The sequence below is a fragment of the Cervus elaphus genome, chromosome 1, assembly GCF_910594005.1.
Source record: "Cervus elaphus chromosome 1, mCerEla1.1, whole genome shotgun sequence".
In the NCBI taxonomy this organism is placed as follows: Eukaryota; Metazoa; Chordata; class Mammalia; order Artiodactyla; family Cervidae; genus Cervus; species Cervus elaphus.
In genome coordinates, this window is record NC_057815.1 from 92,870,853 (window position 1) to 92,893,034 (window position 22,182).

Below are 22,182 nucleotides of genomic sequence, written 5' to 3' on the forward strand. Positions count from 1 at the left end.
CAGGACATGAGAATCAGCACTGCTTCTCATAGCCACTTGGAGTTACTACTTAATATGGGAATGGATTTGGAAAAATACAGAGGGTCAGGTCTATTTTGTGCCTGTCTCAAGCCCCTACAGAGAATGCTATGGTGTTTTTTTGTTTGTTTTTCTGTTTTGTTTTGTTTTAGAAAGAGTGTTAAGGCTTCTTCAGTGATAAACTTAGCCAAGAAAGTGCTACTTTAGACAACTAAGGATTTGAGGGCTTTGCTCCCATGCTCTCTTAGACATTTTTTATCATCATCAACTTTAACTTGTCTTTCCTTGGAAATAACTTAATGCAAGAGCCTCTGTACCCTGGTCCTTGGTCAAGAACTAAAGGGTAAACTCTGACAGATCTGATTTGCATAGGCAGTCTTGGTTGCTGCATGCCCCAAATAATGTGGGCAACTTCCACACCAAGCCTGAGGTTTGACTCTAAAGACTTGCCATAGCCCATAATCTCAAAGCCAACTACTTCTTCTGGTGCTCAATAAAATAAACAACAATCTCTTCCAATGCTTGGGGATCAACTTTCTACCCAGGACTTGCCTAGTAAGCCATGCACTCAGGGGGTGGATCACCATTGTGAGGCTTTCACAGAGGAATTTCAAGGGTAATTCTGATCAATGAACTTGAAATGTTAACCTAGGGTTAGAAGTAAATGCTCTATAACATAGCCTGTGCTGATTCCTAAGGTTGGTACAGAATGAAATAAGAAAGGGGAGATATCTGTGTTGTAAGCATGTCTTTTTAAGCCTCTAACAGTTCTCTCTGATTCACAGGACGTCTTCAGAGCCATGCATCCAGACCCTGACATTGTGCGCTTGTACCTTAAACCCCTGCTCATTGGAGAGCTTGCTCCAGAAGAGCCCAATCAGGAGAGAAACAAAAATGTGAGTGAGGTCTCAGGACTCAAGAGTATGCAGAGGGATGGGGACGAGGTATATTTCAAGGCCAACTTATCATTTTCTGTGGGAAACCAGCCATCATGTCTGGGAGGGCCTGCAATAGCTTAAATAAGAGGATTCCGAGTATTTCAAAATAATGTCATCCTCCTGAGATCCTCAGAATTCTTAAACCTCTGAGAAACAAAGGAATGAAATGCTTGGCCTTGTGCCAAACAGTAATTCCTGTTTCTAACTACCTACTTCTTGCCCCGCAGCTTACACATAACTTTCTTGTTCCATGTCTGCTTATAACTGCTCGATGCTCCCTGTTGAACCAGTTTCCATGAGAGCAGAGACTGCGTCAGTTTTGCTCATCCCTGAGTCCTCAGTACCTACCGGCACAGGATTGGACTTGTCGTAGGAATTCCATAAATAGCTGTTGAATCAATGATGTGACTATATCCTAACTATAGTTCCTTTTACAATTGGAGAAATTACAGTTCCAGGAGAATAAACTACCTTCTGAAAAGCAAAGAACGGGAACTCCAGTTCACCTCTTTCTGGCTCCAAACCTTTGGGTATTCCCCATGAAAAGCACCACTTTTCTTTCACCAAGAATTTGGTTGACTGAAAAACTGTCTTCAGAGGGCAGGGCCTCCATAAAACTAGAATTCACTAGAATAGTTGCACATAAAGCTTAAAGGGATTTTAGCTAATATTAAGCACTTCCTTTTTTTTTTTTTTTTTGCACTTCATGTTTTAAAACAGCTTACGATTGTACTATTCATTTGAAATACTTTGTACAAAATAGTGATCCAGATATCACTGTAAGGCAGAAAGAAAAAAGTATATTCCACTTTAAGAAATGAAGAAACAAACTCTCAAGGGGATAGGAGGAATCTGAGGAAAGAGGACTGGTTACACGCAGGCCCAAGATGAATACTTAGGCTGACTCCTTAGGCCCATGTGCATCCCTCAAGGCTGTGTTTCAGGAAGCAGTGCACTGTATTGAGATGAGTGGGCCCTCAGGCAGACAGCCTGGACACAGAGCCCGGTTCCTGTGACAAAGCGTAGGAGCCGAGATGCTGTTGTTCGGTCAGTAAGTCACGTCTGACTCTGCGACCCTGTGAACTGCAGCACGCCAGGCCTCCATGTTCCCTCACTATCTCGCAGAGTTTGCTCGAACTCATGTCCATTGAGTCCATGATGCCATCCAAACATCTCATCCTCTGTCGCCCCCTGCTCTTCCTGCCCTCAACCTTTACAGGCACCAGGGTCATTTCCAATGAGTCTGCTCTTCCATCAGGTGGCCAGTGTATTGGAGCTTCAGCTTAACCATCAGTCATTTCTCTTCTTCTTTTTTTTTTTTTTTTCATTTATTTTTATTAGTTGGAGGCTAATTACTTTACAATATTGTAGTGGCTTTTGTCATACACTGACATGAATCAGCCATGGAGTTACATGTGTTCCCCATCCCGATCCCCCCTCCCACCTCCCTCTCCACCCGCTCCCTCTGGGTCTTCCCAGTGCACCAGGCCCGAGCACTTGTCTCATGCATCCGACCTGGGCTGGTGATCTGTTTCACCCTAGATAATATACATGTTTCGATGCTGTTCTCTCAAAACTTCCCACCCTCGACTTCTCCCACAGAGTCCAAAAGTCTGTTCTGTACATCTGTGTCTCTTTTTCTGTTTTGCATATAGGATTATCATTACCATCTTTCTAAATCCCATATATATGTGTTAGTATGCTGTAATGTTCTTTATCTTTCTGGCTTACTTCACTCTGTATAATGGACTCCAGTTTCATCCATCTCATTAGAACTGATTCAAATGAATTCTTTTTAAAAGGCTGAGTAATATTCCATGGTGTATATGTACCACAGCTTCCTTATCCATTCATCTGCTGATAGGCATCTAGGTTGCTTCCATGTCCTGGCTGTTATAAACAGTGCTGTGATGAACATTGGGGTGCACGTGTCTCTTTCAGATCTGGTTTCCTCAGTGTGTATGCCCAGAAGTGGGATTGCTGGGTCATACGGCAGTTCTATTTCCAGTTTTTTAAGAAATCTCCACACTGTTTTCCATAGTGGCTGTACTAGTTTGCATTCCCACCAACAGTGTAAGAGGGTTCCCTTTCCTCCACACCCTCCCCAGCATTTATTGCTTGTAGACTTTTGGATAGCAGCCATCCTGACTGGCATGTCATGGTACATCATTGTGGTTTTGATTTGCATTTCTCTGATAATGAGTGATGTTGAGCATCTTTTCATGTGTTTGTTAGCCATCTGTATGTCTTCTTTGGAGAAATGTCTGTTTAGCTTTTTTGCCCATTTTTTGATTGGGTCATTTATTTTTCTGGAATTCAGCTGCAGGTGCTGCTTGTGTATTTTTGAGGTTAATCCTTTGTCTGTTGCTTCGTTTGCTATTATTTTCTCCCAATCTGAGGGCTGTCTTTTCACCTTGCTTATAGTTTCCTTTGTTGTGCAAAAGCTTTTAAATTTCATTAGGTCCCATTTGTTTATTTTTGCTTTTATTTCCAATATTCTAGGAGGTGGATCATAGAGGATCCTGCTGTGATTTATGTCAGAGAGTGTTTTGCCTATGTTCTCCTCTAGGAGTTTTATAGTTTCTGGTCTTACATTTAGATCTTTAATCCATTTTGAGTTTATTTTTGTGTATGGTGTTAGAAAGTGTTCTAGTTTCATTCTTCTATCCTTTAATCCAGGGTTGATTTCCCGTAGGACTGACAGGTTTGATCTCCATGCTGTCCAAGGGACTCTCAAGAGTTTTCTCCAACACCAAAATTCAAAAGCAACAATCCTTTGGTGCTCATTCTTCTTTCTGGTCTGACTCTCACATCCATACATGACTACTGGAAAGCCCATGACTTTGACTACATGGACCTTTGTTGGCAAATTAACGTCTCTGCTTTTTAATAAGCTATCTAGGTTTCTCACTGCTTTTCTTCCAAGGAGGAAGCATCTTTTAATTTCATGGCTTGCAGTTACTAGCTGCAGTCATTTTTGGAGTCTAAGAAAATAAAGTCTGTCACTGTTTCTATTTTCTCCCCATCTACTTGAATGAAGTGATTGGACTGAATGTCATGATCTTCATTTTTTGAATGTTGAGTTTGAAGCCAGATTTTTTTACCCTCCTCTTTCACCTTCATCAACAGACTCTTTAGTTCCTGTTAACTTTCTGCCATTAGAGTGGTATGATCTTCACGTCTGAAGTTGTTGATATTTCTCCCAGCAATCTTGATTCAGCTTCTGCTTCATTCAGCACAGCATTTCACATGATGTACTCTGCATATAAATTAAATAAGCAGGGTGACAATATACAGCCATGATGTACTCCTTTCCCAATTTTGAACCAGTCCATTGTTCCAAGTTTGGTTTGAACTGTTGCTTCTTGGCCTGCATACAGGTTTCTCAGGGGGCAGGTAAGATGGTCTAGTACTCCCATCTCGTTAAGAATTTTTCATGGCTTCTTGTGATCCACAGAAGATCAGAAGAAACAGTAAACGCAGAGGAATATTAGAGTAGTCAGTGAAGCAGATTTTTTTTTTAATTTTATTTTTTGGAATTCTCTTGCTTCTTCTATGATCCAACAGATATTGGTAATTTGATTTTTGGTTCCTCTGCCTTTTCTAAATCCAACTTGTATATCTGGAAGTTCTCAGTTCATGTACTGTTGAAGCCTAGTTTGAAGGATTTTGAGCATTACCTTGCTAGCATGTGAAATGAGAGCAATTATGTGGTACTTTGAATGTTCTTTGGCATTGCCTTTCTTTGGGATTGGAATGAAAATTGATATTTCAAGTCCTGTGACCACAGCTGAGTTTTCCAAATCTGCTGGCACATCGAGTGTAGCACTATAATAGCATTATCTTTTGGGATTTGAAGTAGTTCAGAGGGAATTCCACCACCTCCATTAGCATGGATCATACCAATGCTTTCTAAGGCCCATTTGACTTCACACTCCAAAATCTGACTCTAGGTGAATGTCCATACCATTGTGGTTATCTGGATCATTAGAGCTTTTTTGTATAATTCTATTTATTCTTGCCACTTCTTCTTAATATCTTCTTTTCTGTTAGGTCTTTACCATTTCTGTCCTTTATTGTGCCCATTTTTGCATGAAATATTCCCTTGACATCTCCAATTTTGTTGAAGAGATCTCTAGTTTTTTCCACTCTATCATTTTCCTCTACTTCTTGCTTTGTTCACATAAGAATACTTTCTTATCTCTACTTGCTATTCTCTGGAAAACTGCATTCAGTTGGGCATATCTTTCCTTTACTCCTTCGCCTTTCACTTCTCTTCTTTTCTCAGCTATCTGTAAGGCCTCCTCAGATACCATTTTGTCTTTTTCCATTTCATTTCCTTGGGGATGATTTTGATCATCACCTCCAGGACAATGTTCCAAACCTCTGTCCATAGTTCTTCAGGCACTCTATCAGATCTTATCCCTTGAACATATTTCTCATTTCCACTGTATAACCACAAGGGATTTACTTTACGTCATACCTGAATGGCCTAGTGGTTTCCCCTACTTTCTTCAATTTAAGTATGAATTTTGCAATAAGGAGTTCATGATCTGAGCTATAATCAACTCCCTGTCTTGTCTTTGCTGATGTATAGAGCTTCTCCATCTTTGGCTGCAAAGAATATAATCAATCTGATTCCAGTATTGACAGATTCAGTATTGATCTGGTGATATCCATGTGTATAGTTGTCTCTTGTGTTGTTGGAAGAGGGTGTTTGCTATGACCAGTGCATTCTCTTGGCAAAAATTCATTTTCCTTTTCCTGGCTTCATTTTACTCCAAGGCCAAGCTTGCCTATTACTCCAGGTATCTCTTGACTTCCTACTTTTACATTTCAGTTCCCTATGATGAAAAGGACATTTTTTTTTTTTTTTTTTTTTTGGGGGGGGGGTAGTCCTAGAAGTTCTGGTAGGTCTTCAGAGAACCATTCAACTTCAGCTTCTTTAGCATTAGTGTTCAGAGCATAGATTTGAATCACTGTGATACTGAATGGTTTGCCTTGGAATCAAACAGAGATCATACTCTCATTTTTGAGACTGCACCCAAGTACTGCATTTTAGACTCTTGTTGACTATGATGACTACTCCATTTCTCATAAGGGATTCTTGCCCACAGTAGTAGATACAATGGTCATATGAATTAAATTCACCCATTCCCATACATTATAGTTCACTGATTCCTAAAATGCTGAGATTCACTCTTGCCATCTCCTGCTTGACCACGTCCAGTTTACCTTGATTCATGGACCTAACTTTCCAGGTCCCTATGCAATACTGTTGTTTACATCATTGGACTTTTTTGCCATTAAACACATCCATAACTGTGCGTCATTTCTGCCATGGCCTAGTCTCATATTCTTTCTGGAGCTATTTCTCCACTCTTCCCCAGAAGCATGTTGGATATCTACTTACCTGGGGGGCTCATCTTTCAGTGTCATTGCTTTAGCCTTTTCATACTGCTCATGGGATTCTTGAGACAAGAGTACTGAAGTGGTTTGCCATTCCCTTCTGACCACGTTTGGTCACAACTTTCTACCATGGCCCATCCATCTTGGGACCCTGACTTTGAAGGGCTTGAGACTGTGGGATATGAGTCTAGGCCAGTTACCAAACCTGTCTGTGGTTCAGTTTCTCTCTCTGTAAAATAGCAACAATAGAACCAACCACATAAGTGTTATTGGGAGATTACTGAAAGAGTTAAAGGCATTTAAAGTGCTTAGAACAGTGTCTGGAATGTAGCAAGTGTCCAATAAACTTTAGATACTGTAATTATCATAAACTCAACAGTCACACAAGTAATTTACAAGCCTCTAAATTTACAGAATCATTTAGGGCAGGATGCCCTAGGCTAAAAAGAGGAAATGGTGCAGAGTTTAGTTGTTTTTCCTAAATATTTTCTCTAAGGAAAAGAATATCCCATTCATGGCTGAGAGCTATAATTACTCATTATCTAAAACAGTGCTGATCCCTGAGGGTAAAGATCTGATATGAATTTTCTTTGTGCATCTGTGATTACCCAGAGACATGTATGTAGACAATTAGTGTTTGAGCACAGAACTGAAAGTCAGGAAGTACAGGCTAAAGTCCAGCTTCCATCACTTGCAGAGGATTTCACATTAACCTCTCTTCTGGGCTTTAGTGACCCAGTGAACTTTAATGAATGTGATGGTAAAATCAGGGAAACGCCCTGTTGCTGTTGTTCAGTCACTAGATTGTGTCTGACTCATTGTGACCTCATGGACTGCAGCACAACACGCTTCTCTATCCTTCACCATCTCCCAGAGCTTGTTCAACCTCATATCCATGGAGTCAGTGGTGCCCATGCAGCCATCTCATTCTCTGTCATCCCCTTCTCCTTGTACCTTCAATCTTTCCCAGCATCAGGGTCTTTTCCAATGAGTCAGCTCTTCCTATTAGGTGGCCAAAGGATTGGAACTTCAGCTTCAACATCAGCCCTTCCAAGAACACCCAGGACTGATCTCCTTTAGGATGGACTGGTTGGATCTCCTTGCAGTCCAAGGGACTCTCAAGAGTCTTCTGCAACACCATGGTTCAAAAGCATCAATTCTTCACTGCTCAGACTTCTTTATAGTCAAGTTCTCACATCCAAACATGACTACAGCAAAGACCATAGCTTTGACTAGACAGACATTTGTTGGCAAAATAATGTTTCTGCTTTTTAATATGCTGTCTATGTTTGTAACTGCTTTTCTTCCAAGGAGTAAGCAAAGTTTAGTTTCATGGCTACAGTCACAATCTGCAGTGATTTTGGAGCCCAAGAAAATAAAGACTGTCACTGTTTTCATTGTTTACCCCATCTGTTTGTCATGAAGTCATGGGACCGGTTGTGATTATCTTCATTTTTGAATGTTGCATTTTATTTTATTTATTTATTTATTTTTCTCCTTTATTTATTTATTTTTTTTCAGTGGGTTTTGTCATGATTGCATTTTAAACCAGCTTTTTCTCTCTCCTTTTCACCTTCATCAAGAGGCTCTTTAGGGCCTCTTCACTTTCTGCCATAAGGGTGGTGTCATCTGCATATGTGAGGTTATTGATATTTCTCGTGGAAATCTTGATTCCACCTTCTGCTTCATCCAGCCCAACATTTCTCATTATGCACTCTGCATAGAAGTTAAATAAGCAGGGTGACAACACACAGCCTTGATGTACTCCTTTCCCAATTTGGAATCATTCCATTGTTCCATGTCCAGTTCTAACTGTTGCTTCTTGGCCTGCATACAGGTTGCCCAGAAGGCAGGTCAGGTGGCCTGGTATTCCTAGCTATTGAAGAATTTTCCACAGTTTGTTGTGATCCACATGGTCAAAGGCTTTAGCATAGTCAGTGAAGCAGAAGTAGATGTCTTTTGGAATTCCTTTGCTTTCTCTATGATCCAACAGATGTTTGCAATTTGATTGCTGGTTCCTGTGCCTCTTCTAAACCCAACTTGAATATCTGGACATTTTTGGTTCACATACTGTTGAAGCCTAGCTTGGAGAATTTTAAGCATTACTTTATTAGTGTGTGGGATGACTGCAGTTGTGAAGAAGCTTGAAGATCCTTTGGTATTGCCTTTCTTTGGGATTGGAATGAAAATTGATTTTTCAAGTCCTGTGGCCACTGCTGTGTTTCCCACGTTTGCTGGTGTATTGAGTGCAGCATTTTCACAGCATCATCTTTTAGGATTTGAAACAACTCTGCTGGAATTCCATCACCTCCACTAGCTTTGTTGTTAGTGATGCTTCCTAAGGCCCACTTGACTTCACACTTCAGCATGTCTGGCTCTAGGTAAGTGATCACAACACCATCATGGTTATCTGGGTCATTAAGATCTTTTTTGTGTAGTTCTTCTGTGTATTCTTGTCATCTCTTCCTGATATCTTCAGCTTCTGTTAGGTCCATATGGTATCTGTCCTTTATTATGCCCATCTTTGTATGAAAATTTTCTTTGGTACCTTTAATTTTCTCAAAGTGGTCTCCAGTCTTTCCCATTCTATTGTTTTCCTATATTTCTTTGCATTGATCACTGAGGAAGGCTTTCTTATCTCTCCTTGCTATTCTTTGGAACTCTGCATTCAGAGGGGTATATCTTTCTTTTTCTCCTTTGCTTTTCATATCTCTCCTTTTCTCAGCTATTTCTAAGGCCTCCTCAGGCATCACTTTGCCATTTTGCATTTATTTTCTGGGGGGATGATTTTGATCACCACCTCCAGTACAATGTTATGAACCTCTGTCCATAGTTCTTCAGGCACTCTATCAGATCTTATACCTTGAATCTATTTCTCACTTCCACTGTATAACAGCAAGGGATTTACTTTAGGTCATACCTGAATGGCCTAGTGGTTTCCCCTACTTTCTTCAATTTAAGTCTGAATTTTGCAATAAAGATTTCATGATCTGAGCCATAATCAGCTCCTGGTCTTGTTTTTGCTGATGTATAGAGCTTCTCTAACTTTGGCTGCAAAGAATATAATCAATCTGATTTTGGTATTGACGATCTGGTGATGTCCATGTGTAGTGTCATCTATTATGTTGTTGGAAAAGGGTGTTTGTCATGGCCAGTGTGTTCTCTTCACAAAACTCTGTTAGCATCTGCCCAGCTTCATTTTGTACTCCAAGGCTATGCTTGCCTGTTCCTCCAGGTACCTTTTGACTTCCTACGTTTGCATTCTAATCCCCTATGATGAAAGAAATCTAAGCGCTGAAGAATTGATGTTTTTGAACTGTGATGTTGGAGAAGACTCTTGAGAGTCCCTTGGACTGCAAGGATATCCAACCAGTCCATCCTAAAGGAGATCAGTCCTGAGTATTCATTGGAAGGACTGATGCTGAAGCTGAAACTGCAATACTTTGGCCACCTGCTGTGAAGAACTGACTCATTTGAAAAGACCCTGATGCTGGGGTAGATTGAATGTGGGAGGAGAAGGGGATCACAGAGGATGAGATGGTTGGATGGCATCACCATCTAAATGGACATAAGTTTGAGTAAGCTCCAGGAGTTGGTGATGGACAGTGAAGCCTAGCATGCTTCCCTTTGGGTTGCAAAGTGTCGGACACGACTGAATGACTGAACTGAACTGATGATGAAAAGGACATCTTTTTTTGGTATTAGTTCTAGAAGGTCTTGTAATTCTTCAGAAAACCATCCAACTTCAGGTTCTTCAGCATTAGTGAGCAGAGCACAGACTTGGATTACTCTGATATTGAATGGTTTCCCTTGGAAATGAACAGAGATCATCTTTCATTTTTGATTTTTGTACCCAAGTACCCTATTTCAAACTCTTTTGTTGACTAGCACACTGTGTGATCTACTAAAGTTATCTATGGCCACCAGAATTCTGATGTTCATGGGGCCTCTAGAGATGAGCCCATCCAAACCTTTCCAAGGCACTGGATCATTTAAAAGTTGTATCAGTGAATTTGAAATGAATTTTCTTGCTTCTAGGATTATGTTCATAGCTCTTTTTTATTATTATTTCAAATTTCTCATTCCTGTAGAGCTTCTCAGCATCTCACAGGAAATTCATTCTTTGAGCTAATCTAAGTGAACTCTGTCTTTTGTAAAGGAATCTTTTGCACATGCTAAATAGCTGATAACATAGAAAGTAACAGAGATCCGTATAGATAGCAAAGTCCCCCAAAGTATAATCAGAGATCAAACAGCACATTGATCTAAAAAGGCGACTGTTATGAATAGATACTCACGTCTACACATAAAGCGGACAACCAGCAAGGCCCTGCTGTTCGGCAGGGACCTACACTCAGTACGTCACAATGGCCGCCCGGGGACTGGGCTCTGAGGGAACAGCGCGTGTGGGTCACGTGCTGTGCACCTGACGGCAGTGCGACGCTGCTCGTCGCCCACAGGTCAACGCGGCCTTTGTCTGAAAGGAGGAAACTTCTTATGGGGGCTTCCCTGGCAGCCCAGCCGTTAAGACTTCTCCTTTCAGTGCAGGGGTGCAGGTTTGATCCCTCGTCAGGGAACCAAGATCTCACATGCCTCACAGCAATAAATGAATAAAACATAAAATGAAAGCAATATTGCCACAAATTCAATACAGACTTCAAAAGAAATGATCTGCATCAAAGAAAAAATTTAATTAGTCAGTTTAAAAAAGAGAATTGTTAGAGTTATGTATCTGTTCACTGAACCTCCCCCATCCCCCCAAAAAAGAATTAAATTATAAGTCCCATAACAATTTAAGGACAGTTTACAAGTCACTACTCGTCTGTCTGTTCTCCTGGAAAAAAAATTTATCATAACTTGTTTTTAGCATTTTGGTTTTTGTTAATTTTTTAAGGTTTCATTTTTTTGTTTAAATTATGCCTGATTATATTTATTCAATAAATAAATGTCTATTCATAAAATTAAGGTATCATACATCGATAAAATGGATTAATAATTATGTTCATCTGTGCTCCCACTCCACTGAAGGAACTAATTCCTTTCTTGCATGTTTATCTCACAGTCCCAGTTGGTGGAAGATTTCCAAGAACTGCGGAGGACATTAGAGACCATGAATTTGTTCAATTCCAACCTGGGGTTCTTCTTCCTTCACCTCGCCCAGGTCTTGATTTTGGAAGCCCTGGCTTGGGTAATAGTGTGGCATTTTGGCAGTGGCTGGCTTGTCACAATGTTCATTTCTTGTCTTCTCACGGTTGCTCAGGTAAGTAGGTGTCCTAAGCCCAGGCAGCGGATCTATGGGAAGCCTCAGAATTTTTTCTTCCCTCTTTACACTGGTGTCAGCGGCTGCCTGGCACTTCTTGGCAAGCTACTCATCAGTGTCTGACACCAGCAAGTTATCAAAACCCACTGGGCCCCAGTTCTCTCATCTGTAACACAGGGTAATTATTTTTTTTATGAAAATATTCTCAGGAGAACTAAACAAGTTACTCTGTAGAGTGCCTAGCACAGAGACTGGCATGTGGTAAATATCCTTGACAGTTGCTACCCTTTGCCCAACAGTATCCACACAATGTCAGTAACTGAAGTTCCGTTCTGGGCCATGTAATCTTCACCTATATCTTTCATTCGTTATCCAACCAACATTTTTAATGGCTGTTTTATGATTTTACAAAGACTATAAGCACATATGTGAACTTATTTTGTTTTCTTTTTAATCGCTCAGTTGTTTCCAATTGTTTTAGACCCCATGGACTGTAACTGGCTCCTCTGTCCATGGATTTCTTCAGGCAAGAATACTGGAGTAGGTTGCCATTCCCTTTACCAGGGAATCTTCCTGACCCAGGGATCAAATCTGAATCTCCCACATTACAGGCAGATTCTATACCCTCTTAGCCACCATTAAGAAAGAAAGACCCACATTAGTTTATACCTATGTGTGTGTGTGTGTGTGTGTGTATACACACACACACATATATATCACTATTTATACATGCTGTTCCATAATAAAAGATTCTACTAAAAAGAAGTTATATATATGTATTTTTTAAAAAAATTCCCTGAGACCCTTGCCAAAAGCCTCATTTCACCAATACTTATCAATACACCAGTCTATGAAGAGAGTCTATTTATTATCCCATTATAATAGGATCATGGATTCTGCCAGAAATGGCAATCAGCAACTGGTGTGTAGCAGGGCAATTGATAAATGCTTTGAATGAAGCACAGACTTCTGAAGAGGGCCTTCTATGCCCACAACACTGCATTGTGGACACAAAGGGAAACGCACCTGACCCTGCACTTGGGCAGCAGTCATCCAGTGGAGGAGATGGTCATTTAAATATCTAGACATGATACAAGGCAGAAGGGAAAGAAACAAGCATGTGCTCTTGGAGGCATCTAATTCTAATTGAGGCAATTGGGGATGATTTCATGGAGAATTAACATCAATGGTAATTACAAAATTTTATATGCTAATTTTTTCCTTGAAAAGTCAACTTGCTTTATTCTTTGCAAAGCAACTTCTGGAATCAAGAAAGAAACAAATATTTGACTGCTTAGCATTATCAGGAATTTTACATGTATTTTGCCTGCAAGACAGCTGAATGAGCAAGGTATAATGTTATAATCCCTGCTTCTCAGACAAAGAACTGAGCTCAGAGCCACCGACTAGCTTGGCAAGAGTTGTATAACTTGTAAAGTGGTGAAGGACAGTTCAGAGCCCTAGTCAGTCTGATTCCAAAGGCATCCTCCTTCCATTCCACACTGGACGATTCTGACAGTAGAGAGAAGAACATTCTAGGCTTTGAGAGCCACCTGTGCAAAGGTACAGGGACCAGAAAGCACTCAGCAAGTGTGACAGATACAGAGATCTCCACTGTTCTCATGGGTTCCCAAACCAACCAGCGGGCTCACTTACTGCTTTCTTCTTTCCTTGTTGACTTCTCTGACTGCAGCCCTGTCTCTTCCAGGCTCAGAGTGGATTTCTGCAACATGACATGGGACACCTATCCATATTTAAGAAGTCCAAGTGGAATCACCTGATGCAAATATTCGTGATGGGTCATCTCAAGGTACAGAATGTTCCAGGTGTATGATGGGATTCTGAAAGTCATTTCACTAAGCAGTGGTTTCTACATACACTTATCAGCAAAAAATGTTACTACACACCCCACAAGTAAATGTAAATATACAAACAATGTAGTGACCATATATGTATACACACACACACACACACACATAACATTATAACATATATGCTAAAATTAGAAATTTAAATGTTTAGAAGAAAATGTTTATTTTTATTTAAGAAGTTCTGGTTTTTTTTTTGTTTTTTTTTTCAGCCAATAAACTATTTGGCCCAATCCCTGGTACACAGTTGAAGAACCACCTCTCAGGAGATATACCCTATAAAGTCATGAGTAGGGATATAAAGTCATGAGTAGGGGTCTGGACATATGTTTCTTGGAGCCAAACATTTTAGTCCTGGGAGGACTATGTATAAATAAAAGAAAAGATGCAGAATAGAGAAAAGTTTAACAAAAGAGAGAAACCAAGGAAAGTTAGATGGCTCTGTTTAAGAGTTGAGGGTTGCAAAACCCAGACTGCTGGAAAAAGCAGGGCAGTTGGCCTTATCCCCCTCACATATGCTCCAGGAGGACAGGCACACTGCCCTATGCACCCCTGAAATGCAGCGCCTAGCAGAGTGCCTAACACGCAGTAGGCCTTCCATAAGCATGTGTGGAATGCATGAAGGGATGGATGCAGGAATGGAACGATGGGTGGAAACCTGATAACAGTACAAGGATTGATGACAGCCGGTTTCAGCCCTGGCTCTGATAACCACTGTGCAACCCCGAACAAGTCAGATTCCATCTCTGGCTCTCAGAGTTCTCATCTCTAAAATTAGGACTTCAGCTGGATCTCAGCTTTTCTGTGATGTTCTAGGATTTGGTGAGAAACCAAATAACAGAATGATCTCTGTTCATTTCCAAGGCAAACCATTCAGTATCACAGTAATCCAAGTTTAGCTAACTCTGCTAGCCTTTGCCCTGCTTCATTTTGTACTCCATTTCGGTATTCTTGCCTTAATAACCCCATGAACAGTATGAAAGGCAAAAAGATATGACGGTGAAAGATGAACTCCCAAGTCGGTATGTATCCAATATGCTACTGGAGAAGAGTGGAGAAATAACTCCAGCAAGAATGAAGAGATGGAGACAAAGTGAGCTGAGCTATGGATGTGACTGGTGGTGAAAGTAAAGTCCGATGCTGTTAAGAGCGATGCTGCATAGGAACCTGGAATGTTAGGTCCATGAATCAAGAAGAATTGGAAGTGGTCAAACAGAACATGGCAAGAGTGAACATTGACATTTTAGGAATCAGTGAACTAAAATGGACCAGAATAGACAAATTTAATTCAGGTGAACATTATAACTGCTACTGTGGGCAAAAATTTGTTAGAAGAAATGGAGTAGCCCTCATAATCAACAAAAGAGTCCAAAATACAGTCTTGGATGCAATCTCAAAAATGAAAGAATGATTTCTGTTCATTTCCAAGGCAAACCATTCAATATCACAATAATCAAAGGCTATGCCCCAAACAGTAATGCTGAAGAAGCTGACGTTGAATGGTTCTATGAAGACCTATGAGACCTTCTAGAACTAATGCCTAAAAAAGATGTCCTTTTCACCATAGGGGACTGGAATGCAAAAGTAGGAAATCAAGAGACACCTGGAGTAACAGGCAAGTTTAGCCTTGGAGAACAAGATGAAGTAGGGCAAAGGCCAACAGAATTTTGCCAAGAGAACACACTGGTCACAGCAAACACCCTCTTCCAGCTTTATCACTCCTGTATATATTCCAAATATTTTCATTTTTACATGAAAGAAATATAAAAATTATTAATATATTTTACATTTCTTTTTTCATTCTGAGGCTTTGAATCTAGTATGTATTATATACTTACACAGCCTGCCTCAATTTGACTGGTCACATATTAAGTGCTCAGTGGCCACACATAGATAATGGCTACTCTATTGAACACTGCAGATTTAAAATACATATAATCAATTTGAGAGATATCAAATATGCAGTAAAAGCTATGACTATTGCTTATTCTTCTAATAATGATTAATGGAATATGGGAAGGGAAGAGAAATTGAATATCTCAATATGCCAGCATTCTACATACAACATCTCATGTCTCCTCAAATAACCCATGCAGGTAAATGGCATCATATTATACTATACTTACTGAAGATGAAATTAAACATCAAAGGGTAGATAATTTTCCTAAACCACACAGAAGCATTTATACATCCAGTGGATGCAACTAAGTTGATGCACTTCCAAATCTTTTTCTGTTAAAACGTTCAGATTCTCACTGAAAGAGAAAAAAAAAAAATCCCAAACAACTTAATCAGAGATTATATGAGCTCAGCATCAACTAAAATATGTTTATTCTCATTTATATCTAATAAGATCATTGAAACCTGAAAATGTGATGATCAGAGGCAAGCCCCCATAGGAGATGACTTCAGATCCATGACTCTTTAAAATATTCATTGAAGTAGGAACCCTGGGGCCATTTCCCCCCAGAAATATCTAGTTTTAGAACTGAAGTTTCTTTATTTATAAAATAAGAAGTATACTCTCTGCTCTACCTAGTTCATGTTTCTTTTTAAAAGGAGGACAAAAAAAAAAAAAGGGAAAAAAGATGGAAAAACATTTCATTTAAATGGTTTTTAATCTTCTTCATTATCAGGAGTTGTTTTAGCCTGGAATTTGTGCTCCTGGATAAGATAATTATTTGCTGGTAGGCTTTTAGAGCCTCTAGCCAATAAATCATTCTGTGACCCAGGCATGGGGGACGGCATGTTCCAGGAATCCATATCCTAATTAAACTTTGGAGATGTATGCAGAAAACGCTGATTGTTACTATGCAGGCGGTAGTCATGTCCGACTCACTGCGACCCCATGAACACAGCACACCAGGCTTCCCTGTCCTTCACCAGTTCATAAAGTTTGCTCAGACTCATGTCCATTGAGTGGGTGATGCCATCCAACTATCTCATCCTCCGTCATCCCCTTTTCCTCCTGCCCTCAATCTTTCCCAGCATCAGGGTCTTTTCCAGTGAGTTGGCTCTTCACATCAGATGGTCAGTACTGGAGCTTCAGCTTCAGCCTCAGTCCTTCCAGTGAATATTCAGATGATTTTCAGTTGATTTTCTTTAGTTTTGGAAAACTCTGATAATGAAAGATATTTCAGGAGAGAAATCTTGCAGCTAATGAATGTTCTCTTCTCCTCAGGGCCTATCTGCAAAATGGTGGAATAACCAGCACTTCCAACACCATGTCAAAACAAACATCTACCTCAAAGACCCAGATATTAATCTAGGCCCATTTCTTGTTATTGGAGATTTACAACCTGTCAAGGTAGGTTCAGAAATCCTAAGCACTAAAGAAATGTTTCAGGAAGTTGTTCTTGGAAAGGTCTACACCTTTGTCTTGAGGACATCAGGCTGGAGATACTGGCTTCAAGCATGTTTTCAGAGCATCTCTTCTTAAGTCCAGGATATAGATTTGAAATAAGTGAATCTGGTGTTGTAAGAAAAAAAAAAATGTGGAATGAATGACTAAATGATCTTAAAAGTCATTCAGGCTAACACTCATTCAACAAGTGCTAAATCATGAAACACCTACATATCTAGTTATATCAACTAATTCTAGCTGTTGGAAGAAACTAAGCTGCTATTTTTAGTTTAGGTTCATTTTGGTTCATTTACACATGAAACTCAGCTCAAATGCCTCATAATACACTTAGGACCTCGCCTCTAACTCAGACTTCTTAAGCAACAGAAAAAGGATGGCAAACTCCAGGATGTCCCAGCTGTTGACTTTCTTAAACCTCAGCTTAAAACCAGCATGTAAGGATTATTACCAAGATTTTCTGAGTCTGCTTTCAACATAGAAGGTATAAGGATAACCACAGAAAGGTGTCTTTCCTCGAGAGGAAATGATGGATCCTGAGAATTAAGGGCTTAGGAAGAGGCTCTATCTGCTTCTGGAAGAATTTAGGAGCTTTCTAAAAACAAAGGAGTGTAGTTTGGTCAGTTGCAGTGTGGACTTTGTGGTAACCAAAATTGTTCAACTTTCTCAAAATACCGTTTTCCCAGTTTGGGAAGACAACCTTCTTCCAATTAGGAGAAAAAGTCTCCTGCCGAGATATAAAGGAAAAAAGAAAGAAAGAAACCTTGTAGTCTTCAGTCAGTTGTTCTTCACAATGACTCCACAAACAAGTCAGAGCTCTCTGAAGTTTGCAAACTCCTGCAGTGAAGTCGCTCAGTCATGTCTGACTCTTTGAGGCGCTATGGACTGTAGCCCACCAGGCTCCTCCACCCATGGGATTTTCCAGGCAAGAATACTGGAGTGGGTTGTCATTTCCTTCTCCAGGGATCCAACCAGGGTCTCTCACATTTCAGGCAGACTCTCTACAGTCTGAGCCACCAGGGAATCCCTGTGAACTCAGCTGATCATTAAACTTGTGACATTTTGACTTCTCTCCTCATTCCCTCACAGCAATGGAGATTTGTCTCACTGGAGTTCATGAGGCAGCCTGACCCCCTCCAGAAGTGCTTTCTGTAGAATTGTATCCAGTTCACATGCTGCCCCTTCACAGAGGATGGAGACATCATCACTTCTCCATCATTCTAGAGATATATCCCTCGAGCCTTAGGTTCTGTATACTTTAATTTCAAGGCAACTGCACATTACTTAAAATCATTAAATCTCTAAAATTCATTGTTTTGCAACAAAACTAATTCTGATAAGCCTTAACTGTTTCTGTTCTTCCTATTTTACTGTCAGTCTTTCTACCACTTTCTTCAAACATTCATTCCTTTAACAAGTATTAATTAAATCCTCTAGGGCCAGGTCCTGTTCTCATACTCTGGAAAAGTTAGACTTCTCCTTTGGAGCCATACTCAAAAATCAATCCTTCACCTACATTTGCCAACTCTCCAAAATTTCCCACCGACTCCCTCTTTCAAGTTTCCTACCACTTAAATATCCAGAAGCTTGGGAGTAACTGTAAATAACTATCATTACTTTATCACCATGACATTTATTTTGATTTATGATAGTAAGAGAAAGAAGGGTCAAGTCTAATATCGAAATAACAGAAGAAATATGTAGAAGGGAAGGTATCAAAAGAATGGGAAAAGCAAAAAATTAAACAGTGCTCACAGTGTTTTAACTGACTGAACATATGGTAAAATTATAGAGGAGATCTGAATTATCATTCATTCATTAATCTCTTCAACCAAACATTTATTAAGTGTCTCTTAGGTAATACAGATAAACCATGATGTCTATGCCTTCTCTCAAGATATTTGCTGCCTTTCTGCATTTGGGCACAGACTAAATTAACTAAGAAGACCCCTAGGAAATGACTCAAATTCCCAGTGGTAAGATTATATATTATCAAGCCTTAAAATGAGTAAATCACAGCATGAGATCCACGATGGAATTAAAGGAGGAAAGATGAAGTAGATACTAGAGGTTATGACTATGTGTTTTATAACACAACCATTCAACATATATCTGTTAAATGGATGAACGGATACAAGCAGACTGTGCTTCAAGCAGAATTCTAAGCACATAGGTTGAAGAAGACCTTAAACACTTATCAGAAATATTTCTCCTCCATTATCACTCCATTCCACACCAGGACAAATCTCAAAATGGCTCCCATGGGTATAATAATAAATGATAACAATCCCTGAAGTCAAATGGAATGAACCATCCCTGCAAGAATTGCCCACATTTAAATAAAGAAACTACTGCACAATTGCACTCATCTCACATGCTAGTAAAGTAATGCTTAAAATTCTCCAAGCCAGCCTTCAGCAATACGTGAACTGAGAACTTCCAGATGTTCAAGCTGGTTTTAGAAAAGGCAGAGGAACCAGAGATCAAATTGCCAACATTCACCGGATCATCAAAAAAGCAAGAGAGTTCCAGAAAAGCATCTATTTCTGCTTTATTGACTATGCCAAAGCCTTTGACTGTGTGGATCAACAATAGACTGTGGAAAATTCTGAAAGAGATGGGATACCAGACCACCTGACCTGCCTCTTGAGAAACCTGTATGCAGGTCAGGATGCAACAGTTAGAACTGGACATGGAAAAACAGACTGGTTCCAAATAGGAAAAGGTGTATGCCAAGGCCTATGTTGTCACCCTGCTTATTTAACTTATATGCACAGACATCATGAGAAACACTGGGCTGGAAGAAGCACAAGCTGGAATTAAGATTGCTGGGAGAAATATCAATAACCTCAGACATGCAGATGACACCACCCTTATGGCAGAAAGTGAAGAGGAACTAAAAAGCCTCTTGATGAAAGTGAAAGAGGAGAGTGAAAAAGTTGGCTTAAAGCTCAGCATTCAGAAAACTAAGATCATGGCATCTGGTCCCATCACTTCATGGGAAATAGATGGGGAGACAGCTGAAACAGTGTCAGACTTTATTTTTTTGGGCTCCAAAATCACTGCAGATGCTGATTGCAGCCCTGAAATTAAAAGATGCTTACTCCTTGGAAGGAAAGTTATTACCAACCTAGATAGCATATTAAAAAGCAGAGACATTACTTTGCCAGCAAAGGTCTGTCTGGTCAAGGCTATGGTTTTTCCAGTGGTCATGTATGGATGTGAGAGTTGGACTGTGAATAAAGCTGAGCACTGAAAAATTGATGCTTTTGAGCTGTGGTGTTGGAGAAGACTGTTAAGAGTCCCTCGGGCTGCAAGGCAATCCAACCAGTCCATCCTAAAGGAGATCAGTCCTGGGTGTTCATTGGAAGGACTGATGCTGAAGCTGAAACGCCAGTACTTTGGGCACCTTATGCGAAGAGTTGACTGACTGGAAAAGACCCTGATGCTGGGAGGGATTGGGGGCAGGAGGAGAAGGAGACGACAGAGGATGAGATGGTTGGACGGCATCACCGACTCGATGGACATGGGTTTGAGTAGACTCCGGGAGTTGGTGATAGACAGGGAGGCCCGGTGTGCTGTGATTCTTGGGGTTGCAAAGAGTTGGACATGACTGACCAACTGAACACAACTGAACTGAAATATAGAAAAAGGCACCACAATATTTCCTCCCCCTTCAGTTCTGGTTCTTCAGTGGCTTCAGTTTGACAGTAAATGAACTCTGACCAGATGGCTTGTTCTATAGAGATTCTACACACACACACACACACACACACACACACACACACACAACCTTGAGTATAATAACAGAAATCTATATCGTTCTTACTTTAGTTTTATTCTCTCTTCATTCAGTATGGCAAGAACAAAATCAAATACATCAACTACGAGAAGCAGCACCTGTACTTCTGCATGGGTGAGTCCCAGGGGGCCACAATCCTTATCATCCCATTTCCTTGAAGCAAACTGTTGTCAAACCAGAAGGCATGAATGAAATCCTCCCACAGAGAGACGATCCCATGCCTAGTTGTGCCTCAAAAAAGCAGCATGCTTAATTTCAGACTTACCTGGGTGAAATCTGAAAAGGAAAATAGAAGAGCAGTTAGGCATTCTTACTGGGCATCTCATCACTCTGGCTACTGTACAGGGAAGGAGATGTTCCAAGAAGGATGGGAGGCAGGATGCCAATCAAGGGGTCTGGAAACTGTGACTCTCGTCCTGGAAAAATACAATACTTATGAAGAAGAAAAGGATAGTGGTATATGGATAGGGAGGAAAAACAGGAAAAGAATGCTCAAGCACTGACAATAGGTGCCAGAAAAAGCAGAGTCTCATGAATAAAGTCACCTGCAGAGCTTCTGTGTGGAAGAAAGTTGACTGTTCCCACAGCTTACATACAGCTGGAGAAGGTATTTTAGTGGACACACACACACACACACACACACACACATATAAGATAGAAAGATAGATCTGGATATATTCTAGGCTTGAGAGAAAATAGGGTAGCTGAACAATGCTAATGCCAATGAAAATATTAGAAGCAAAAATGTTTTGCTCTAAACCAAGTCAAATTTATGAGAGCTCACAAAGAAAAGTTTAGGACCCCAAAATATGCTCGTCTGAAACATGCTTACTCATTTGGAAAAGAAACCCAAATGAAGGAAGATTCCAAACATTTCCTGTAGATCAGTGGTTCTCAACTAAGAGCACTGATGCCCCCAGTGGGACATTTGACACCGTATAGATACTTTTTCGATTATCACAAGAAAGCGGGGGAACGGTACTGACATCCATGGGGCAGCAGCCAGGGATGTCATGAAATGCCTTACAGGGCACAGAACAGCCCTGAACAGTAAAGAATTATCTGACCCTAAGATGCCAGCAGTGTTAAGATTGAGAAGCGGTTGCAGATGATCTGGCTCGCCCAAACACTGGCCACCAGTGGTCATCTGTCTCCTGCCTGACCGGGGTGGCCTGTGAGTCCATTTTCTGAGACACGAGGCTCAACCACCACTGCAGCCTCTTCCAGTGCTAGAATTCTGAGGACTTCTCCTAGTGCGGTTATTCTCTTTCATGACCAAAAAGGGTGTGGAGGACATTGGTGCCCCTGTTTGAAAGGGAACTATTCCAGCCCAGACAGATGTGTATTCACATAAGAAAAAACTGTTGGGGTCTCTTGTCTGAACTCTCCTCCTGTGTGTAGTAATACAATACAGCCTTAGCTTATGAGGAATGGGTGAATATTGTAACTTCACTGCAGAATGCCCAGCTTACAAACCACATCGTCCTCAGGAGCTGTTTCATTTTGTCATTTTCTTTCAAATGTCT

The 22,182-nt window shown here is 40.4% G+C and overlaps 1 protein-coding gene across 1 annotated transcript in view; it reads left to right on the forward strand.

Moving 5' to 3' along the window:
- The window catches only part of LOC122674249 (fatty acid desaturase 2-like protein FADS2B), a 43,116-nt gene that overhangs the window by 11,719 nt on the left and 9,215 nt on the right, over positions 1-22,182 (forward strand). Inside the window, exons 2-6 of the mRNA XM_043872470.1 lie at positions 804-914; positions 11,428-11,625; positions 13,334-13,435; positions 16,675-16,800; positions 20,710-20,770. Coding sequence (XP_043728405.1) covers positions 804-914; positions 11,428-11,625; positions 13,334-13,435; positions 16,675-16,800; positions 20,710-20,770 — 598 coding nt within the window. The remainder of the gene's footprint in view (positions 1-803; positions 915-11,427; positions 11,626-13,333; positions 13,436-16,674; positions 16,801-20,709; positions 20,771-22,182) is intronic.